At 39.3% G+C, this 22558-nt stretch overlaps 1 protein-coding gene across 1 annotated transcript in view; it reads right to left on the bottom strand.

The window, feature by feature from the left end:
* Positions 1 to 22558, bottom strand: part of PLD5 (phospholipase D family member 5) — a gene marked incomplete at both ends in the record, with an annotated part of 589545 nt that overhangs the window by 96761 nt on the left and 470226 nt on the right. The window contains one exon of the mRNA XM_086949781.1: positions 1562 to 1701. Coding sequence (XP_086805907.1) covers positions 1562 to 1701 — 140 coding nt within the window. The remainder of the gene's footprint in view (positions 1 to 1561; positions 1702 to 22558) is intronic.

Here is a 22558-nt window from a genome sequence, read left to right as displayed (position 1 = left end):
AACGGCTGCAGGTGGTCCAGAACTCGGCAGCACGGGCCATTTTTGGCCTCTACGGGCGAGCCAGAAATTCCGGCCTCCTGCAGTCACTTCATTGGCTGCCTATCCGGAAGCGGATAGTTTTTAAGGCCTTGACCTTGGCTCACAAGGCTCTTCACGCTTCTGGAGCGAAATATTTCCAAAAGAGGCTAGCCTTCTACCGTCCTCTCCGATCCTTGAGATCCGAATCTCTGTTCCTTGCCGTGGTCCCTCAAGTAAAAAGGGCACGCATTGGGGGCCGGTCTTTCAGGCTGTTGGCGCCACAGCTCTGGAACACTTTGCCTGTGGCACTGCGTAGCACCTCCAATCTGTTGGCTTTTAGGAAGGGCCTCAAAACTTGGCTTTTTGCTCTTTAGATACGCTCTTTTCTTTTGATTTCTGGTCTTTTTTTCTATGCCGTGTTGTGTTTTCTGCTACAGGTTTACAATAAAGCGCCGGGACACTCCTTGGAGTAGCCGTGCGCTATAAAAGATTCAGATAACATAACATAACAGTAGCTCCCTCATTGGAGAAAAGAATAGGCTTTTCTACTCTCTTTATCCTTTTCTTTACTTTCATTAAAACCCCATTCTTTCTTACAAGAGTATTTGTGCTGAGGGAGAAAATATGAACGTACTAATGTTTCAGCATGGACAGACAGGGCCTGATTCACAAAGGTAAACATACACTTTTATTTAAGTTTGCAATTTTTTCCTATTCACAAGTTAATGTTATATATTTTTACAATTGCGGATTTTGTGAGGAGCCTCCCCCATGAGTGCGGAGACTCCCCAGTAGTAAAGATACTACTCATAAAATACCATTGTGAAGAGGAAAAAAAATCCTAAAAGTACATACAAGTGTAAGATTACCATTGTGAATCAGGCTCTAAGTTACAACCAGGGCATTAATTGGAATATCACATACTCTATGGCTCTTAGTGAATGTACAGAGCAAAACCCTTGGCTTACACCTTAACTTCTCAAGGGCATTCTCCATCCTATTGAGGAAAAAAAGTAAAAGCCATTGAATCTAAACCGAAATCCATTAGCCCTGTGTCCTTTTTATTTTGCAGCGTGATTTTTGGGGGGCTTCACATGCTGTGCATTATTTTGCCATCTGGTGGTTGGGTCCTGAAGTTGCTATCATGACTTAGACACAAGTCTAAGTCATGGCAGTGCAGGTACAGCATCTGTTTCTCTTGCATGCATTAAATGACCTCCATCAGTGCATTTAACAGCCTTTCTAAAAAAACTGTCTGCCTAACCTCCCATTGTATTTCTTTTATATACGAAATGTGGAAAATACATACACATAAAATACTGCTCTTGATTGTTTTGTTTCCCATTATTTCACTCATGATGGGTTTGGTTTAAAATAAAAAATCGATTTTTTTAACATTAGGAAAATTGTCTGCAGCTAAGTATTTGCATCATGCTTCCTAGGTTACAATCTAGCAAGTACTTTTATAACAGAAAATACAAGTTGGCATATAATATGTGCATATTCACAAATAGAGATTGTTTAAACTCTATCCACCACAAACCTTGTCATGTTGTTATTGACTACAAGAGGTATGTAATCCATGACAGATACATATATGAAACGCTGTGCATCATCGATAACACTGAATATAGCATCCACGTCTGTGACTCTGTCATTCGGGCAAAATGATTTGGGAGAATTCTGTGGAGACAAAATGCAAAACAAGAGAGTCATTGTTTAGGAAAAAGTCTCACTTTGATTTATATTTAAATGTTTTAACATTGCAGTTATTTTCCAAGCATCTTGAAGGTGAATTAATTAGTATACAAAACGTTATATGTAGCAATGTTTCCACAATAAGGAATTGAATATACCTACCATAAAAAATGTGAGGTTTTCTTTTGTCTATTAGAATGTTATGACATAGACCATGTTTGCAGTGCTAACCCGGTTATCCCATTCTGGATGCCAACTTTTGGTATGACAGTTTTTTTTAAAGGAAGAGAACCTTCTTTGTAAATAAATGTCATTCCTCTATGAATAGTCCTTTGTTGATCAATACAGGAACTACTTTCCCAATTATTTAATTAACTAATAATTATATTCTGGCTGTTATAAACATCTGAGGTGGTAGGCTTCCCATAAAAAAGAGAGTCCTATTTAAAGCACTTCTAATGTGCTACAGGATCATCTCACAAAAAGCTCCCCCCTACATGACTGATCTGGCTATCCCCTATGAGCCTAATAGAACTCTTCGCTCTGGGGGAACTGAACTGCTTAAAATTCCCCGTATCAAAAAAGCCAGAATGGGTGGTCGTTCCTTCCGTGTAATGGCCGCCAGGGAATGGAACGCTCTCCCCATGAGTATCAGACTAGCGGACTCAGAGACCACCTTCAGGAAAAATCTAAAAACCCATTTGTTTTCCCTGTAAGTCCCTCTACTGGCCCTGACTTTTCTCCACAGCGCGGGGACACGCCGGGATGGCGTCACCATGCGCTTTACAAGCCCCTTTATTATTATTATTATTAGGCATAAAATGAGGACAAATGATGGCAAACAAGCAATGGCAAAGCCAATAGGGCTTGGTTTCAAAAGGCTGCGCTATTGGCTTTACCAATACTTTTTTGTGATAACGTGTGAGTATGTCTTAAGACACAAACACATGTGTGTCTGGCAAGGTTTTCTAATAAAGAAAACTCATTCCAAGATGGTGACCAATTCATAGACTTTCGTTATGCATGGATACACATGTGAAGTTACGCATGTATCATGATTAATGCTAGCACGACTTGTGACTCAGGTGGCATTTGTTAATATACTATTCTAACATGACAAATGTCCATGTTAAAATGGGAATTGAAATATCTAAAAAAGTAGATGTAAAGTGGAATAAAGGGTGTGAGTTGCCTGGCAGCTCCTTGCAGATAGCTGATGGCAGCTTGTAACAAACAAACAAAAAAATCTTAACATTGGGGGCTGGATATAGAGAAAGCATTGAGAAGAGAATGGATCAAATGAGAGCATGCCTGGATTAAATTAAATTAAAAAACAAATAATAAACATTTTACGCGTTTAGCAGGGTGGGCGGGCAGCATTAGGGAGAGTGGTGTGGGTTGAAAACAAGCACAGTAAAGCGAGTGGGAGCAGGGAAACACATGCGCTACCATAGCATGCTAATTCTAAAAAAAATTTAATAGTTCCTTTAACTATACAGTGGAAAGATACAATTCATTTTTGTCAGAACACTGTGAAACTGAAATACTCATGGGTGTTACAAGCACATGAAGAGAGAGATACATCATCAAATCAGGGGTGGACTACTGAGACAGGTAACAAAGCCATGGAGTCATGAACTTGGAGCTCGCCCCATCCTGCTCTAAGTATGTACTATGTATTGGAAAGAACCGCTCTGAATACAGAGGGATAAAGCTGGCTGAAGCCTAGTTCAAAAAATGAAAAAAATCTTCTAGTACTTTCAAAAGACAAGTCTGTGGATTTAGGCAATGATAAAATGAGATCAAAAGTAGAAAGATTGACATTTTAAGGGAGACATATTGAGAACTAACAACAAGAAAAAATATTGAAAGTGGAACGAGGATCAGGAGGGTTTGAGGATCAAATATGAAAGTCTAGATGAAGAGCAAGGAGGATGAGAAGAAGTACAGATTCCAATCAAAATCATGGGATATGAAAAGTTGAAATAGAATTATCTGAGCATTACAGAGACAAAGTTGGAGACAAATATTTAAAACTATGAATAATGAAAATTCATTGAGGCATAGAGTCCTCAAGAATTTGGAGGAGAATGTTAAAATTAGTGAAAAAACCAAGAAGACAAAAGAAAATTGGATGAGAAAATTGAGAGCAGGATAGAAAGGAATTGCTAATTGTCAGACCAAAAAGCAATCTGATAGAGGCTTGTTTCGAGTGATAAATGAATATGTCACAAGTGCAATAGAGCAAAAGAAGAAAGAAAAATGAGGAGATAGATTGGTTGATGCAGGAGAATGGAAGCAGTCAGGAAAACTTGGAAAAATGTAAATACTGACAATAATCTCAAAACAGGTGGAATCAAAATGTGGAGAAGAAATGAGATTGGAAAAACTATATAGAATGAAATTAAGAGAATACAAAAGAAGACCACACAAGAACACAAATGGAGAAGGAAATAAAATGAGCATTTAATGAGGAAACAGAAGAGTGTACTATGTGGGATAAGAATTACATAGGTAAGGACAGGCTCAGAAACAATACCCAGCCATAGTAAAGTGTTTCAAGAGTGAGTCATTGCAGTGTTAGTAGTATTGTAAGTGCAAGAAAGCTCTGAAGTCAGAATCAAAGGAGCATTCTATAATGTTAGTAAGAAATGGAAAAGCACATGGTAGACAAAAGCAGGATTTTTAAGAGAAGCAATAAAGAAACAGACATCAGGAAATAAAGGTTAAAGGACGAGACAAGAAACATAAGGAAGAAGAGGACAGTAGGGGAGGTGCGTATTTAAATTGAAAGCAGTATGTGAGCATGGGAAATCAAAGATAAGCCTTTAACATTGACAAATTAGAAGAAGGAGGAAGAGTGGACTAAAAACAATGTGGAAAATAGGAATTTCACAAGTAGATGTTACGAGTCTTGGAAAACAAATATGAGATAACTTTCAAAGGAACAGTGAAGCATGCACACAGGGAAAGGAGGCAATTAGTAGCAAACCTAGTGGGATTGAAAGAACAGGAATGGAAATAATGTAGAAGAAAAAAATGGATTGAAAGAGGAAAGAGAAAGTTCAATTGATATGTAGATAGGTCAAAATAAGAAGCTTATTTCTCCCAGGCTTGTTCTACTTAACGATAGTGTAACCAGTGAGTGCTGTCTTCGAGAATAAGGGCCCGATTTAGATCTTAGCGGACAGGTTACTCTGTCCCAACAGTGTTGGATATCATGTCCGCTGAAATATAATACCATAGTATATACAATGGATTATATTTCAGCAGATGGGTTATCCGTCACGGTTGTGACAGAGTAACGCATACGCCGAGATCTAAATCAGGCCCTAAGTCATGAGATCCAGAAAATTATGAGAGAGATTAAAAGTTGGAGGATGGAAAAGTGAAACCTTCTCACAGGTCAGACTAGATTGCAGAGGAAAAGAAGGAGAAATACAGATGCAAGGCCAGTATCTGGCTATTAAAAAAACCCATTGCGCTATACGTTTTTTTACAACTTCCTCATAAAATGAGAGGAATGTCGCCTCTGTCACTTTGACCATACTACATTTCTTCTTTTCTTATTAGACTATCAATATTAATGGGAATGAAAAGAGGTTGAGAAATGATGGTTTATCTTTCCAGAAATATCGGAAGGACCAGTGACCAGTGTTGTGGAGAGCTTTGGAAACTAGGCAAAAATTATTTAAAAATATGATATTGGCCGTAGGCAGCCAGTGGGGTTTCTGAACATGGGAAGAGACAGATGCATGAGGGAGGAAACTTAAAATAATACTGGCTGGTGAATTTTAACAGTTTGAAAACATTGACTTAGATTGGCACAGCAACATATCTATAGAGAATTATCATAATATGGCATAATCGAGTCTGAAAGTGACTAGGGCATGAGTCTCTGATCTATGAGTGCCCAATAGAAATTCAAATACTTTTTTTTAAATTTTCATTGAAGAAAAATAAATTTTTGTGACTCAATTGATATAAAAGGAGACAGATAAAGTGAGGATTTGGATGCAGTATAGGATATGGCTGTGTGGCCTTATCGTGGAGTACACCTGCAAATACCATCTTGGGTCCAGTCAGGCTTGTTTACTTAACCTTAGCTTTACCCTGGGTAGCTGAGGCTGCAAGCAGTTAGGCACCAAATAACGGAACAAGAAAGTCACACAAAAACAATTCATATATATAGAGCATATTTTAATGAATTCTTAGAGTCCCTAATCATCAAAATCCACCAGATGGTTTGGAAGATACAGAATTTTGAACAAATACATACTTTTAAATGCTACCACAAACAAACATTGGTCAGAAAAAACTTTGCAAACTTTTGAAAAGTTCTAAATAGTTTAGTGACTCCAAACTGGCTTAGTGACCAAATCTGGCAGGGCGGAGGTCTAGTAGTCCAGTAAGGTTATTCTGGACAATTGATGCAACAAATTGGGGTACCAACCTGCACACCTGTAGTGCAAAGTGTAGACAAAGTGTGCTGATGTAATCAGTTTGTTCGAAGCATGCTGCTGTGTGCTTAAGGTCCAGCCCAAATAGATCTGTGATACCATAATGTAAAAATGGGGTGCGGAGGTCTCCATACCTGTCACTCAACGCACTGTTGTAGTGTCCCTAAGGCTTCCACCAAGTTATATAAAAGTATTGCCAATCACAATGTTTTTCTTATTGATCAACAACATAACCATTTTATTCATTGCTTCTTTTTGTGAATTACACAATCTTCTTCAGTGTCTTTATATCAATCTAAACATATAACCTGAATATGAATTGAAAGTAAATACAATCTATATGCAAATCATGTGTGCAGCCTAAATTTTTTTTTTTACTTCTAAAATATGTTGACCAAAACCCAATGCATTTCGGGTACAACCCTTCATCAGGGGAATAACATTACAAAATCATGGATTTCTGTACATGTGATTTCAAATATTTTCAAATTCTTGTAGCCACCGGCTGAAACAAATAAAAAAAGTGAAAATCAATATGAGTGAAATGCAAAGCAGTATCCGTTCTTGCTGCCACTATCATACATTTGTGGTGAATTAAAGAACCTCTTAAGCAAAACTATATCAATGTGAAAAAGAGAAATAAAGGGTACAAAACGTGCAAAAACTCAACGACCTTAGACCCAAGGCTATGTAGGAGTGAGAGGGAAAGTGAAGGAACATGCCGGTAATCATGAATAAAAAATGAATAAATATAAACGAGTCTTAAATAATAAAAAGTGAGCATGAGGTGTGACAGTATACTGTCTCACCGGTTGGAAAGAAGTCTGCATTTTTGGGTCTATGCACTTCGTGACGAGATGTCACATGAGACATTCTTACCCGCTAAAGAAAGTTCAAATACTGAAAGCTGTGTGCTCGGTAAAAGGTGAATTACCCTGTGCCATAACGTGCCTGTGGGTTGAGTCATACCTTTAAAATCTTGAAGGGATATCACTGTAAAACTGTGTTCCCCTCAGGGCGTATTTCTTCCTGAGTAAACAAAAACAGTCGCAACTCATGTGAAGATTGTATCGTGAAAACTATTATAGAGACAAGCTAGTCTCATTTAGTAAACAGGTTTTACATGTGCCGCTGATTCTACGACAAATCATTCTGGGGCGAAATTGACTGTCCTGTGTAATCTAAGTACAAGGGACATCAACAGTCATAAACCACTTGAACGGCAACTGAAAGACAACCTAGTCTGTGGTTTTATACGTTTCTCCCGCTTACCGATTGTATATGAGGCTCTGAGGTAAACGATAATCTCCGATTCAGCCATGTTGCTGAGCTGCAAAGACGCCAGAATTTGAATCTTTGCATAACGTCTCTTAAGCGTCACCTAATCTTGGCGCATGCTCAGTGTTTTAAAAGGTGTACACACCTGTTTTGCCTGGTTTGAACACACTTTATTAATATCTAGGCTCCTGGTGCTAGCGCTAGTTCTGACACACATGAGGTATCCTCGGCACTCTAACTATTATCCATGACCATATCCTAGCGCTTAGCCAAACTTCCATGTCAAAGCGAGCCAACTGCGGCTGAAAACATATACTGACCAGTGAAATCCTTTCCTTACAAAAGGTGGAACAAACTTAGAATGTCTAAGGTTGCGTGAAACTGCTGTCTTTACAAATATGCAACAATCTACAAATCTGTGATGCATGCCAGTTGAGGTTTTTTTATAAGCCCCAGAGAATGAAAAGTGAGTACTACAAGCGCTTCGATAACTGGAAGTTGTTCACACCGTACGTGGAATAAAATGTGAGTGATAGTGGGAGCAAGTGCAGGTGTACAAAAACATGATACCACGAGTACAAAATGTAAAAAAAATACCATAGTAATCAAAACATCTGATATACATGAAGAGAATATCACTGGATAAAATCTACCATTTTGTTACAAAAAACATAGCCTCTCATAATGATCGTTTACTTCTTTTGGAAAGATGATGTCGAGAAATGTTATCCAAAATGTTTCTCGTTGGGTTAACCTAGTGTTTATGCCAATGCTGTCTTTGTGTATTATGTATTTCAAAATGATAAATCTAAGTTGTGGAATAGTGTGTGTCATGCTAGGCAAGAGTGTCTGTTCTTATTGCGTATCATACTTTTATGTTTAATGATACAGGTTTTGCTTTTTCGTGAAGTTATCCCCACGTAGACGAGTTCACATGGGCAACGTATTGCGTATATGACACCTTTGGTGTTGCAATCTGAGGTGTGTTTCAGTTTTAGTGGTTTCCCCGTGTATGGATGATGAAAAATATTTCCAAGAATAACATTTCCACATTGTCCACAGTTGAAACATTTTCTCATCCCCTTGAATCCTGGGGTCAATTGTATAGGTTTGGTTTCAAAAGCTGTCTGAGATTTTCGGAACCGGTATGCAAAAAAAGAGGTTTGTCCATGAATAGTTCCTGGAAATCCGGCTCCTGTTCCACAATCTCCCATCTCTTTTTTATGATCGTCTTGATTTTTTGGGCTTCCACAGAATGTTTCATCACAAATACTTCACGTTTGTTTTTGGTTTTCGGTTTGTTGATAAGAAGATCTTCAAGTTTTGTTATTTCCACAATAGACCTGGCTTTTTCCAAAATCTCAGCTGGATATCCCCGTTGGCGATATCTCTCCACTTCATCTTGAATTAATATCTTAGATTCAGCAGCGTTCGAAGAAATTCTTTTTATTCTAATGAACTGAGAAACCGGGAGACGTCTTTTTAGTGAAACCGAATGGAGACTGGAAAAGTGTTAAGCATTGTTTTCATCAGTGGGTTTACGATATACCAAAGTTTCTAAACCTGTCACTGGATTCCTTATTTCGATATCCAAAAATTGAATCTTGTGTGCTTGAATGTTGTATATAAATTGTATGCGTGAGTTGCATTGATTGATTTGTAAAATGTTGTGTTCCAGTATTGTTCCATTCCCTTGCCATACTATCAAAATGTTAACACTTTGGAATCAGCACCCATCAACAAAGTAGTTCTTGTAAAATACAAGTAATGTCCTTTAAGATAATAGGAAACATCCGTATCAAATGAACAGGACCGAGCTGGATAGACGTGTATTTTCAATCCTTTATTTTTTGTAGACAAATGATCAAATCACAATGAATTTTTCTTTTTTCTCTTTTCTAGCCAACGCGTTTCGTCTCTTTTGATGAGACTTCTTCAGGGCTGTCATGTCCTATAGGTATTCAGGAATGACTCGAGACCGGCATGGTGACCTGCTAAACAGAAAGCGTGGATTCAGAGTAGCGAAAGTTTGCTCCAACCCTTCCTCTTTTAGCTTGCTATCAAAATGTTGTCAATGTATCTCATATACATTACTAAGTGTCTGTCATTGCTCGTTGTTCAAAATTTATTTATCTTCAAAATATGCCATGTAGGTTTTTGCATATGAAGGTGCTCCAGGAAACCCCATAGAAGTGCCAGTTTGTTGTAAGAAGAATTTATCATCCCAAGTAAAGTAACTGTGATACAATGAAAATTCTAGTAGTTCCAACAAATAAATTCGACTCACTTGTTCAGATTGACTCGCCATTCCACTGCTTCTATCCCCTCACCTTGAGGGATTGAAGGATAAAGTGCCACCACATCTATTGTACAAGGTAAGGTGTCTTTATTGAATTTATGTTTCATGCTTTGCAATTTGATTAGACAATCTGTGGTGTCTTTTACATAAGAACTCCATGTTTGAACCAGTGGTTGTAGATAAAAGTCAATGTATTGGCCAATGGATTCATGTATCGAGCCACATCGCGCGACAATAGGACGGAATGGGGATTTCCAGCGTTTTTATGCATCTTGGGCAGCATATACAAATGGGGTATTTGTGGATTTGAGGGTTGTAAAAATCGCTTGGCAGTATCAGTGATCCATCCCATCTCTTGTGCATGATTGAGAATGTGTTCCAAGATAGTCATGAATTCCTTTGTGGGATCAGATGGTAACTAATGTAAGTGTCGGTGTTGAGTACATGATCATTGACTTTCAGATCATAAAATTCTTTGTCCATTACTACAATGGCTCCTCTCTTGTCTGCAGGTTGAAACATTAGACTGGTATTCGAGCTCAGAGATCTTAGTAGCTTCTGTTCCTGTGATGTTAAATTCTTGTGTTTCGGATGTTGATATTGAATACCCTGGATGTCTTTTTTAACAAGTAATTCAAAGGTGTCTAAAGTTTTATGCGAAATGGGCGCCATGAAATTGCTTTTCGGACGAAATCTCTCCTGTGGCTGGGTAGGTATTTGTGTGTTGGAACATGAATGGAAAACCCACCTCAATCGCAGTTTCCGCATGAACTTAAATAGCGCAATCTCAGATTCCAAAGCATTGAAGTATACGAAGTAATAAAGGACATTCCTTTGCTCAATACTGCTGTTTCCTCAGGTTTTCAAAACCCTGTGCGAGATATTCATCATAAGGTTACTGTCTTCTTCAGGTTGCGCTGTGGTCTGGACGATTCTGTGTTTTTTTCGTCTTTTCCACTTCTTCTCCGTTGCCTCGTGGGGGATCTCCTTTCTCCAGTGGGTGGTTTGTTTACCGGCCCTGTTCTAAAAATTACTGCTTACTGCTAGTTGAGGGTCCTTCACCTACGTGGGTTCTTGGAGTGTGTTCCTGCATAGTGGGTGCAGGAGGTCTCTGAAGGGATGTTATGTTAAGTTATGTTAAAAAACATTTGTAAAGCGCACGTACACAGGGGTGGTTTCATGGCGCTACTTTGATGGATACCCAAGTCCTGGAAAGTTATTCAAAAAGCATGTCGGAATAGACAAGTCTTAAGGAAGTTCCTAAAGCCAAGGAGATTGGTGCAGAAGCGAATTTCAGAGGGGAGGGAGTTCCAAAACATGGTGGCTAAAATAGCAAGCCTAGCACCACCAGCGCGCTTCTTTTTAAAAGAGGGGATAGACAGAAGTTGCTTGTGGGCTGAGCGGAGATTGCGTGTGGGGGGCGTACTTGTTAATCAAGTTGTTCACAAATTTAGGGCTTTTTCCATTGAGTGATTTAAAGATAAGACACCCAACCTTGAAGGCACAGCGTTGAACAACCGGAAGCCAATGTAATTTCCTTAGAATTGAAGTGACATGGTAGTGCCTAGGTTGATGAACAATCAGACGTGCGGCCTGATTTTGTACCATCTGCAGACGTTTGGATAGGTAAAGGGGGATGCCAAAGTATAGCGAATTTTCAAACAATAGGGAGTTAGGTCCTGGGGCGTGGAGTTGGCTGGACCATTAGTACTTATACAAAAAAGAGATTGCCAACTTCACAGGTCTTATCTCCTCACAATTGAGGAAAACAAACCAATATTACTCTTATAGTTTGTTTAGTATATCCACTTGATACCTTTTATTTTATAGTTCATTATCTTTAAATCTATCTCGATTGAAAAAAACACATTTAACACATTCTACATATATTCACTATATCAATACATATATATTCCACATTACAATTAACATTACAAAAATATATACACTACACATTTCACAGTGACTTTTATCAACATTCAACTTATATTCACAAAAATGGTCTCTGATTCTATTGAAAACCAAAGGACAACGTAAACACTAAAGAATTTATCGTTCAGTATACAGCAACTTCATATGTTTTTCTTATTAAATGCCATTTGATGTGCAGCAATTCATTGCGTTTCTGTTTTAAATGCAGCCGCGTTTCAAACCCAGTTTCATCACTTTGTGGGTTCTCATCAGGGCTCTGTCTCTTTTGTTTATCTACAAAGTGTATATAAAACAAAAAAGAATTCTATTTTAGTGCTCCATTGCTCTTTTTAGATATTATCCCTCTTTGTGTCTCCATTCGTTTATGTCGCTATTTTTACCTGTATTCCAGCATTTTGACGGTCAACTGTTGTAAGATTTCCTCACTCTTTCGTCTGAGTCTTTCTCTATAATTAAAGTTAAATTCATAAACACCTTTGTTTATATTTCGTAGTAAAGCTCAGGGACTCGTTTGCAAAAGCGTTGCTAAAGCTTACCTTTTCAGATCTGTGTCTTCGTGGTGGCACCCTTATCAATTATTTATCTCTCTTCTTGTCTGTTCAACAGCTGTAATTAATAAAACTGAGTGGTTTAACGTTTATTCTCCTCTGTTTTATTCTAAGCGATTGTCCTATTTTTCTAATACTTTACAAGACATACCTGTTTTTGAGTAGATGTGTTCGTGCGTGGGGTGCTACACGTCTCTACTTGAAATACTTCATACCTGTTCTGGTTCTAACGCGGTCCAGCGCTGAGTGCTTTGCGAGTCTACAACGGGCTTTCCCGGCTTCCTCTCTTTGGGGTCATCGCTTCTAGCAGTTTCCTATGGTTACACAGTGCCCAAAGGTAGTCTTGTAGCTTTGTATTGTAGTCAAAAGTTTCTTGGTACTGTAACGCGTGTTACCTGTCTCTCTTGTGTCAGTTCTCGATCTGCCGATCCTTTAGACATCGCGGCCATCTTGTAGCGTGTTTTTCATACGTTTAGCATTATGTGAAAAACGGCGGCCATCTTTTAACGTGCAATTTTGGAATTAAAGCATATTAATTAACTAGCCCAGCAGTCATCTATTTGCATGGAAATTCTTTTATATACTTGACTAATAGAGGGGTTTAGTTAGTTTTTTATTGTTATAAAGATCATGTCATTAAGTTCAGGTGTGATTTAAGCGGCACATTCTTCAAATTAGTGTCTCGAAACTTCAGACAGAGTATTCAAACCCGTTATGGCACTGTTAAATTTTAAAATCAAATACGCCTCTTTATGCAACAACAACTTCTCTGTGTCAGTGGGGCATTTTAGTTGGTTGACATTATACAAGACTGTCCATCTAAAGTCATTTTCCCCATGTTGTTTGTCAGTAAAGTGTTCCACCATAGGGGCTGATGTCACTTTGTTTTTAATACGGGACCTGTGCTGTGTTATTCGTACATTTACTTGCTGGTTAGTCTTACCAATGTAGATTTTGAACACGGGCAGATTACAACATACACTACATTACGTGTCAGACAATTTGAGAATCCCACCTGTTGGCATGTTGGAATTCTTTTCCCTCAATCATGTTGGCGCAGGACACACAGTTGCCACACTTGTGGTGTCCTTCTATGGGTTTCAACCCGCATTTTGATAATAAACCACTCTTTGGTTTGGGCAAAGCTATTTCTGCACACACGATACTTTGGCCAATGCTTCTGTTTTTCTTGTAAGCAAACAGTGGGCGAGGAAACGGGCATTCTAAATTCTCAAGAAGGTGCCAGTTTTTTAGGACCATTTGTCTGATATTATGGGTGTCGGGGCCTTATGTAGTGACACAGACTAGTCTGTTTAGTTCTTGTTTTTCTTTTACTTCTAGTAAACTTTCTCGTGGGGTGAAGCGAGCCCTCTTATAGGAATGCTTCAACATTTTTCGTGGATAGCCTCTATTTATCATTTCTCCACAGAACGTTTCTGCGTAATGGTCATAGTCTGCTATCTGCGTACAATTCCTCCTAATTCGGAGTAGTTGGCCATATGGCAAGTTTGCCTTTAAACTCCTGGGATGTGCACTGTGATGGTGTAATATTGTGTTTTTGTCAGTTTTCTTTTTATGTAGTGAGGATTGTAAACTGCCATCTACGCATGTAATTTTTACATCTAGGAATGTCATTCTTGTGCTGCTTGACTTTATGGAAAATTTAATGTCTGGGTGTTTCAAATTGAGCCACTCATGGAACTGCATCAACTCGGTGTGGCTCCCCTGCCACAGGAGCCACACGTCATCGATGTAGCGTAGCCACTGTATTATGTGCCCCTTATGTGGATTGTTGTTATCCACAAATGTTCTCTCGTACTCAGCCATAAACAATACGGCCATCTCCGGGGCATAAGGACAACCCATGGCAGTCCCTTTTGTCTGCATAAAGAACTGGTCATTGAATCTAAAATAGTTCTTCCTCAAGGCAACTTCTGCTAGTTTAAGGATGAACTGAGTGGGTACTCTATGTGGTCTTTCTCGGGCTTCCAGGTAGAGCTCTATTATTTCTTTTCATAAGAAAGACATATGAAGTTGCTGTATACTGAACGATAAATTCTTTAGTGTTTACTTTGTCCTTTGGTTTTAAATAGAACCAGAGACCATTTTTGTGAATATAAGTTGAATGTTGATAAAAGTCACTGTGAAATGTGTAGTGTATATATTTTTGTAATGTGGATTGTAATGTGGAATATATATGTATTGATATAGTGGATATATGTAGAATGTGTTAAATGTGTTTTTTTCAATCAAGACAGATTTAAAGATAATGAACTATAAAATTAAAGGTAGCAAGTGGATATACTAAACAACTATAAGAGTAATATTGGTTTGTTTTCCTCAATTGTGAGGAGATAAGAAATGTGAAGTTGGCAATCTCTTTTTTGTAAAAGTATAGCGAATTGGCATAGTCGACATGGGACATAACCATGGCGATAACCACCTGAATCTGAGCTTCATGGGTAAGAAATCTGCAGATCTTTTTTATTTTCCTGAGTTGGAAAAAACAGGTGGAGATCACAGACCCAATCTGAGGCTTCATAGTGAGGTCTGACTAATTATTACCCCAAGGCTCTTGGCTGAGCTGGATGGAGAGGGGGACTAGCACAGCTCCCTGGGCCAGAAATGATGGCCCCAGGGGTTTTAAAGGTACTACCTGTTAAAACCAACTCTGTCTTATCCCAATTAAGTTTTATGGTTGCTGTTCATCCATTGACTAATAAACAGCATGGTAGACTGAAAGGCATGGGCCGACTCCGGGTAATTGCTGATGGAAAAGATAAGTTGAAAATCATCAGCGTAAATAAATGTACAGACTTAACGCTCTTTCGGGCTTGGACAAGAGGGAGAAGGTAAAGATTGAACAACAGTGTGATAAGTGAGGAGCCCTGTGGGACTCCGCAAGAAATTCTGATTTTGGGGGCAGTAAACTGGGAAGTACAGACTGCCTGGGACCAATTTTCCAAAAAGGAGCTGATCCAGCCCAGAGCAGGTCCCAGAATTCCAGCGTCCCTTACACGGTTGACCAAAAGATTGTGGTCTACTGTGTCAAAGGCCGCTTAAAGATCAAGGCTGAGAAGAGCCTGGGAGGAACCACCATCAACCTCGCTGCGAAGAGTATCCAACACTGTAAGGATCACTGCCTCAGTGGAGTGAGCTGGGCAGACACCTGCTTGGTGGGGATCAAGAAATTCAGATTCCTCCAGGACATCAGTAAGGCATTTCATAACGTAGGCTTCCAAGACCGTAGCTAGGTAAGGAAAAAGGGAGATTGGACGGTAGTTTGTTAAATGCAATGGATCAGTGCCCACCTTCTTCAAAAGGGGTACAACGATTGCCTCCCTAAAGTTGCAGGAACGATGCCCTGGGACAGCAATAATTTAAGAGATTGAGGGCTGGACCGGGAGGTCAGTGAATATTTCTTTCAAGATGCTAGGAGAGCAGCAGTCAGTGGGGTGAACCAGATTTAACTTTAGAGAGATGATCCACAAAGGTGTGCTCACTAAGTGTAGGGAATTTCATAAAGGTGCTATGATTTCGGGTAGTACAAGAACTAAAATCCAGATTTGGGCAGGCCGCAGTACTGGACTTGATTTTTAAAATGTTATCAATAAAGAATAGTTTCACTAAGTTGCAAAACGTTTGGGAAGGGGTAGGCTTGATTGAGATTCTATCAGGGTTAGTCAACTCATTCACAATGGAGAAAATCTCCTTTGAACGATTGGTTGCAGACAGGGTTTTAGAAGAAAAGTATGCCGCTTTGGCAGTCAGAATCAACTTTTTATATGTTTTCAAGGTGTTCAGGTAAGACCATTTATCTTCAGGTAGATAATTACGTTTCCACTTTCTTCCCAATTGCTGGAAAGCTAGTTTTTGATTTTTCAGATCGGTGGATAACCATTTCCGAGCATCATGGCGCTGAGTGGCGTTGATCTTCCTGGGAGGCGCAAACTTATCGCTAGCAGCCAGTAACCAAGTAGTTCCCTGTAAATCAGCCATGTTAATAGAAGAGTTAAAGGGAGGGACCAGGTTAGCAAGTGAGTCAAGGGATAAGAGTTTCTCAATCTTATTCTAATTTCTGCGTGTACCCCCTCCTGAAATGGGGGTTTTGTTCAAAAGGTTATTGTGAATAGTGTATTTGATTACATGGTGATCTGACCATGTGCACGGTGAGACTGATACAAGGGACATACTGAAGTTAGCTGTCCAGACCTGATCAAGGGTATGTCCCTTGAAATGTGTGGCCGACGACACCCGTTGTATAAGGTTCAGTCCTGTAAGTAGCTCGGAAAGTTCCGCTGATTGGGGCCGCCAGATGATGCATTGGCCCAGTAATTAAAATCACCAATCAGCAGAATTTTCCCAAAGTTATTAACTAAGTGTGCTACCTGTTCGCTCAAAGAATGAGGGAAAAGGGGCATCCTGTGAGGAGGCATATAGAGCAGAACGCATACTAAAGGGGCAGCATCAGATTCTAATTCTATTTTTACCACCAGATTATCTACTAGAGGTAGATCTAGTGGGGTTAAGACAGTAAATTTCCAGTCATGGTGTATGATGACAGCTACACCTCCGGCAACTTTCCCCTGGGAACGATTGGCTTGGTGGATGTAGTTATCTGGTGGTAGTGCAGCAAGGATGTCTGGTGCCGACTCCTGGGATAACCAGGTTTCAGTAAGCAGGAGGAGATCTGGCTGCTCGATTTAGGGAAAAGAATCATGTGAATCTGGTGCTTAAACATATAGCGGGTGTTCAAATATATAACCGAAAACCTGCAAACACCGTTGCCCTCTTGAGGCTGGAGGAGACCAGTAATATGGGTGCCAAAAATTTCAGGAAAAGCTGTTCTAGACGCCAGACTCCCCTGTTCAGTCAAACTGGATTAAATAAGGGGATTGAGTTTGACAGGGACTTCGTGCAATGATGTCAACTCAGAGGCGGTGTAACTGATTTTTGGAGCATGATAACAGGCCCCTGGCCCCGGAAATGCGCGGACGGGCTACGACCGGCATACAATAGCCAGTGGCAGCCTTGACTCTACCCTCGTTCACTCTGATAGGCTCCAGAGTGGGCGTGACAGCCAGTAGCAGCTGGTCCGGAATTAGATGTGTAAATAGGCAATAGCGATTTTAAAAAAACAATTCAAATTCGGTGCAACAGTCAAGCAACAATTTTAAAAGAAGGCAGGTTTTGAAATCAGCGCCTAGAACATCAGTATTGGCTCAAAATCCCCGCTCCTGGTCTGCAACCGGGAAGAAGGCTAGATCCTGATCATTAGCAATACTTTCTTCCGAAGAAGTTATGCCCGGTTTTCTGAAGAATCTTTTTTGGGCATATGCTTCTGCCCACGAATACACTTCATCAAGTTTGTAATCGATGGCGTCTCGCTTAAATTTGCATAATTTACGTTCATGTACTTCTTTTGCATGCTGATGCAGTTTGGTATTGATGTCATTAAGAGTTTTAGTCCAGTCTGCAGTGGTCATTTGGTTTGAGATTTCATCTTTGAGTGTATCAATCTCAGTAGCTAATTCACCCAGAATTGTTGACAACTCTTCAATGATTAGGAGGAGGAGATCCAGTGAGCACGTGTTCAAAATCGCATACTAGCGTGTCTTGAAAGTGTTTTACATTTAAAAAAACATTGGTTTAAGGGCAATGCAGAGTCCACTGGATATTCTTTTCACCCTGTGGTATTCTATGAGTGTTGTTGCATGTAAACGTTGGTTTATTTCTTTACGCATTGTATACTCTAATTGACGTAACAATTGTTGTACTGTTCCAGGGGTGGTACTGAATATTCTCTCTTCATGTATGAGTGAATAAATGCTTTCAGCATCTTCAGACAAGTAAACCTTAGTTTCCACTTGATTAGCGGTTAAGTCAGCTATCTTTTTAAATTCCATGGTATTTTCGGTGCTGGTTGGTGAAAATAGGCTGAAAATCATCTATGATGCAACAAATTGGGGTACCAACCTGCACACCTGTAGTGCAAAGTGTAGACAAAGTGTGATGATGTAATCAGTTCGTTCAAAGTGTGCTGCCGTGTGCTTTAGGTCCAGCCTAAATAGACCTATGTTACTATAATGTAAAAATGAGGTGCTGAGATCTCCGTACCTGTCACTCAGCGCACTGTTGTAGTGTCCCTAAGGCTTCTACCAAGTTCCTTAAAAGTATAACCAATCACAATGTTTTTCGTATTGATCAACAACATAACCATTTTATTCATTGCTTCTTTTTATGAATTCCACAATCTTCTTCAGTGTCTTTACAACAATCAAAACATAAGTCTGAATACGAATCGAGAGTAAATACATTCTATATGCAAATCACATGTTCAGCCTCAATTTTTATGAACTTTTAACATATGTTAACTGAAACCCAATGCATTTTGGGTACAACCCTTCATCAGGGGCATAACATTACAAAATCATGAATTTCTGAAAATGTGATTTCAAATCTTTTCAAATTCTTGTAGACACCGGCTGGAACAAATGGAAAAAGTAATAACTAATATGAGTGAAATGCAAAGCATTATCCGTTCTTGCTGCCACCATCATGAATGCGTGGTGAATTAAAGAACCTTGTAACCAAAACTATATCAACGTGAAAAAGAGATGTAAAGGGAACAAAACGTGCAAAAACTCAAAGACCTTAGAACCAAGGCTATGTAGGAGTGAAAAGGAAATTGAAGGAATGTTAGGGCAATCACGAATTAAAAATGAATAGAAAACCGAGTCCAAAAAATTAAAAAGTGAGCATGAGGTGTGACAGAACACAGTCTAACTCATTAGAAAGAAGTCTGTGTTTTTGGGTCTATGAACTGCGTGACGAGATGTCACATGAGACATTCTCACCCGCTGAAGAAAGTTCAAATACCGAAACCTGTGTGCTCTGTAAAAGGTGAATCATCCGGTGCCTTAACATTCCTGTGGGTTGAGTCATACCTTTAACATCTTGAAGGAATATCACGGTAAAACCGTGATCCCCTCAGGGCGTACTTCTTCCTGTGTAAACAAAAACAGTCGCAACTCATGTGAAGATCATATCGTAAAAACTATTGTAGAGAAAAGGTAGTCTTGTCTAGTAAACGACAAATCTTTCTGGGGCGAATTTTACTGTTGTGCTTAATCTAAGAACAAGGGACATCAACAGTCATAAACCACTTGAACTGCAACTGAAAGACAACCTAGTCTGCTGCGTCGTATGTTTATCCCGCTTAGCGATTGTATATGAGGCTCTGACGTGAATGATAATCTCAGATTCAGCCGTGGTGCTGAGCCGCAAAGACGCCAGAATTTGAATGTTTGCATAACATCTCTATGCGTCACCTAATCTTGGCGCGTGCTCGATGTTCTAAAAGGGGTACACACCGGTTTTGACTGGTTTGGACAAACTTTATCAATACCTAGGCTCCTGCGTGCTGGCGCCTGTTCTGACACACATGAGGTCCCCTCGGGACTCTAACTTTTATCCACGACTATATCCTAGTGCTTAGCCAGGCTTCCATGTCAAAGTGAGCCAACTGCGGTTGAAAACATATCCTGACCAATGAAATCCTTTCCTTACAAAAGGTGGAACAAACTTAGAATGTCTAAGGGTGAGTGAAACTGCTGTCTTCACAAATATGCAACAATATACAAATCTGTGATGCATGCCAGTGGAGGTTTTTTGATAAGCCCCAGAGAATGAAAAGTGAGTACGACAAGTGCTTCGATTACTGGAAGTTGATTACACCGTACGTGGAATAAAATGTGAGTGATAGTGGGAGCAAGTGCAGATGTACAAAAACATGATACCACGAGTACAAAACGTAAGAAAAATACCATAGTAATGAAAACATCTGATATACATGAAGATAACACCACTGGATAAAAACTACCATTGGTTACAAAAAACATAGCATCTCATAATGATTGTTTAAACCTTTTGGAATGATGGGGTCGAGAAATGTTATCCAAAATGTTTCTTGTTGGGCTAACCTAGTTTTCGTTTCAATGCTGCCTTTGTGTATTATGTATTCCAAAATGGTAAATCTAAGTTGTGGAATAGTGTGTGTCATGTCAATCGAATGTGCTGCTAGGAAAGCTTGTCTGTTCTTATTGCTTATCATACTTTTATGTTTAATGATACAGGTTTTGATTTTTCGTGAAGTTCTCCCCATGTAGATGTATGGCATATATATGGCACCTTCGATGTTGCAATCTGAGGTGTGTTTCAGTTTTATTGGTTTCCCTGTGTGTGGATTGATGAAAAATATTTTCAAGAATAATATTTCCACATTGTCCACAGTTGAAACATGTTCTCATTGCCTTGAATCCTGAGGTCAATTGTATAGGTTTTGGTTTCAAAAGCTCTCTGAGATTTTTGGAACAGGTATGCGCAAAAAGAGTTTTGTCCATGAATAATTCCTGGAAATCTGGCTCCTTTTCCACAATTTTCCATCGCTTCCTTATGATGGTCTTGATTTTTTTGGCTTCCACAGAATGTTTCAACCCTAATACTTTGCATTTGTTTTTAGTTTTCGGTTTGTTGATAAGAAGATCTTCATGTTTTTTCATTTCCACAATAGACCTGGCTTTTTCAAAAGTCTCAGATGGATATCCCCGTTGGCGATATCTCTCCACTTGATCTTGAATTAATATGTTAGATTCAGCAGCGTTCAAGGAAATTATTTTTATTCTATTGAACTGAGAAACTGGGAGATGTCTTTTTAATGAAACCGGATGGAAACTGGAAAAGTGTAAAGCTATGTTTTTATCAGTCGATTTCCGATATACCAAAGTTTCTAAACATGTCACTGTATTCCTTATTTCGATTTCCAAAAATGTAATCTTGTGTGCATGAATGTTGTGTGTAAATTGTATGCATGAGTTGCATTGATTGAGTTGTAGAATGTGGTGTTCCAGTATTGTTCGATTCCCTTGCCATACTATCAAAATGTCTTCAATGTATCTCATATACATGACTAAGTGTCTCTGCCATTGCTCGTTGATAAAAATGTATTTATCTTCAAAATATGTCATGTAGGTGTTTGCGTATAAAGGTGCTCAAGGAAAGCCCATAGAGATGCCAGTTTGTTGTAAGAAGAATTTATCATCCCAAGTAAAGTAACTGTGATACAATGAAAAGTCTAGTAGTTCCAACAAAAAAATTCCACTCACTTGTTCGGATTGACTGTTTAGTATTCGCCATTCCACTGCTTCTATCCCCTTACCTTGAGGGATTGAAGTATAAAGTGCCACCATGTCTATTGTACAAAGTAAGGTTTCTTCATTACATTTATGTTTTATGCTTTGCAATTTAATTAGACAATCAGTGGTGACTTTTACATAAGAACTCCATGTTTGAACCAGTGGTTGTAGATAAAAGTCAATGTATTGGCCTATGGATTTATGTATCGAGCCACATCCCCCGACAATAGGATGGAATGGGAGATTTACCATGTTTTTATGCATCTTGGGCAGCATATAAAAATGGGGTATTTGTGGATTTGAGGGTTGTAAAAATCACTTGGTAGTATCAGTAATCTATCCCATCTCTTGTGCATGATTGAGAATGTGTTCCAAGATAGTCATGAATTCCTGTGTGGGATCAGATGGTAACTGAATGTGAGTGTCAGTGTGGAGTACATGATCATTGACTTTCAGATCATAGAATTCTTTGTCCATTACTACAATGGCTCCTCTCTTGTCTGCAGGTTGAAACATTAGACTGGTATCCAAGCTCATATATCTTAGTATCTCCTGTTTCTGTGATGTTAAATTCTGTGTGTTTAGGATGTTGATATTGAATACCCTGGATGTCTGTTTTAACAAGTAATTCAAAGGTGTCTAAAGTTTTATGCGAAATGGGCGCTGTGAAATTGCTTTTCGGACAAAATCTCTCCTGTGGCTGGGCAGGTATTTGTGTGTTGGAATATGAAGGGAAAAACTACCTCAATCGCAGTTTCCGCATGAACTTAAATACCGCAATCTCAGATTCCAAAGCATTTGAAGTATACAAAGGAATAAAAGACATTCCTTTGCTCAATACTGCTGTTTCCTCAGGTTTCAAAACCCTGAGCAAGATATTCATCACTAAGTTACTGTCCTCATCAGGTTGCGCTGTGGTCTGGACGGTTCTGTGTTTTTTTTGCCTTTTCCCCTTCTTGTCTGTTGCCTCGTGGGGGATCTCTTTTGTCCGATGGGTGGTTCGTTGACCGGCCCTGTTCTAAAAACGACTGCTTACTGTTAGTTGAGGGTCCTTCACCTACGTGGGTTCTTGGAGTGCGTTCCTGCATAGTAGATGCAGGAGGTCTCTGAAGGGAAATATCTTGATCATTA

Source organism: Lissotriton vulgaris, unplaced genomic scaffold (assembly GCF_964263255.1).
Source record: "Lissotriton vulgaris unplaced genomic scaffold, aLisVul1.2 SCAFFOLD_1466, whole genome shotgun sequence".
Classification (NCBI taxonomy): Eukaryota; Metazoa; Chordata; class Amphibia; order Caudata; family Salamandridae; genus Lissotriton; species Lissotriton vulgaris.
Note: the sequence above shows the minus strand (reverse complement) of the source record. Positions and strands in the feature narration are given on the sequence as shown.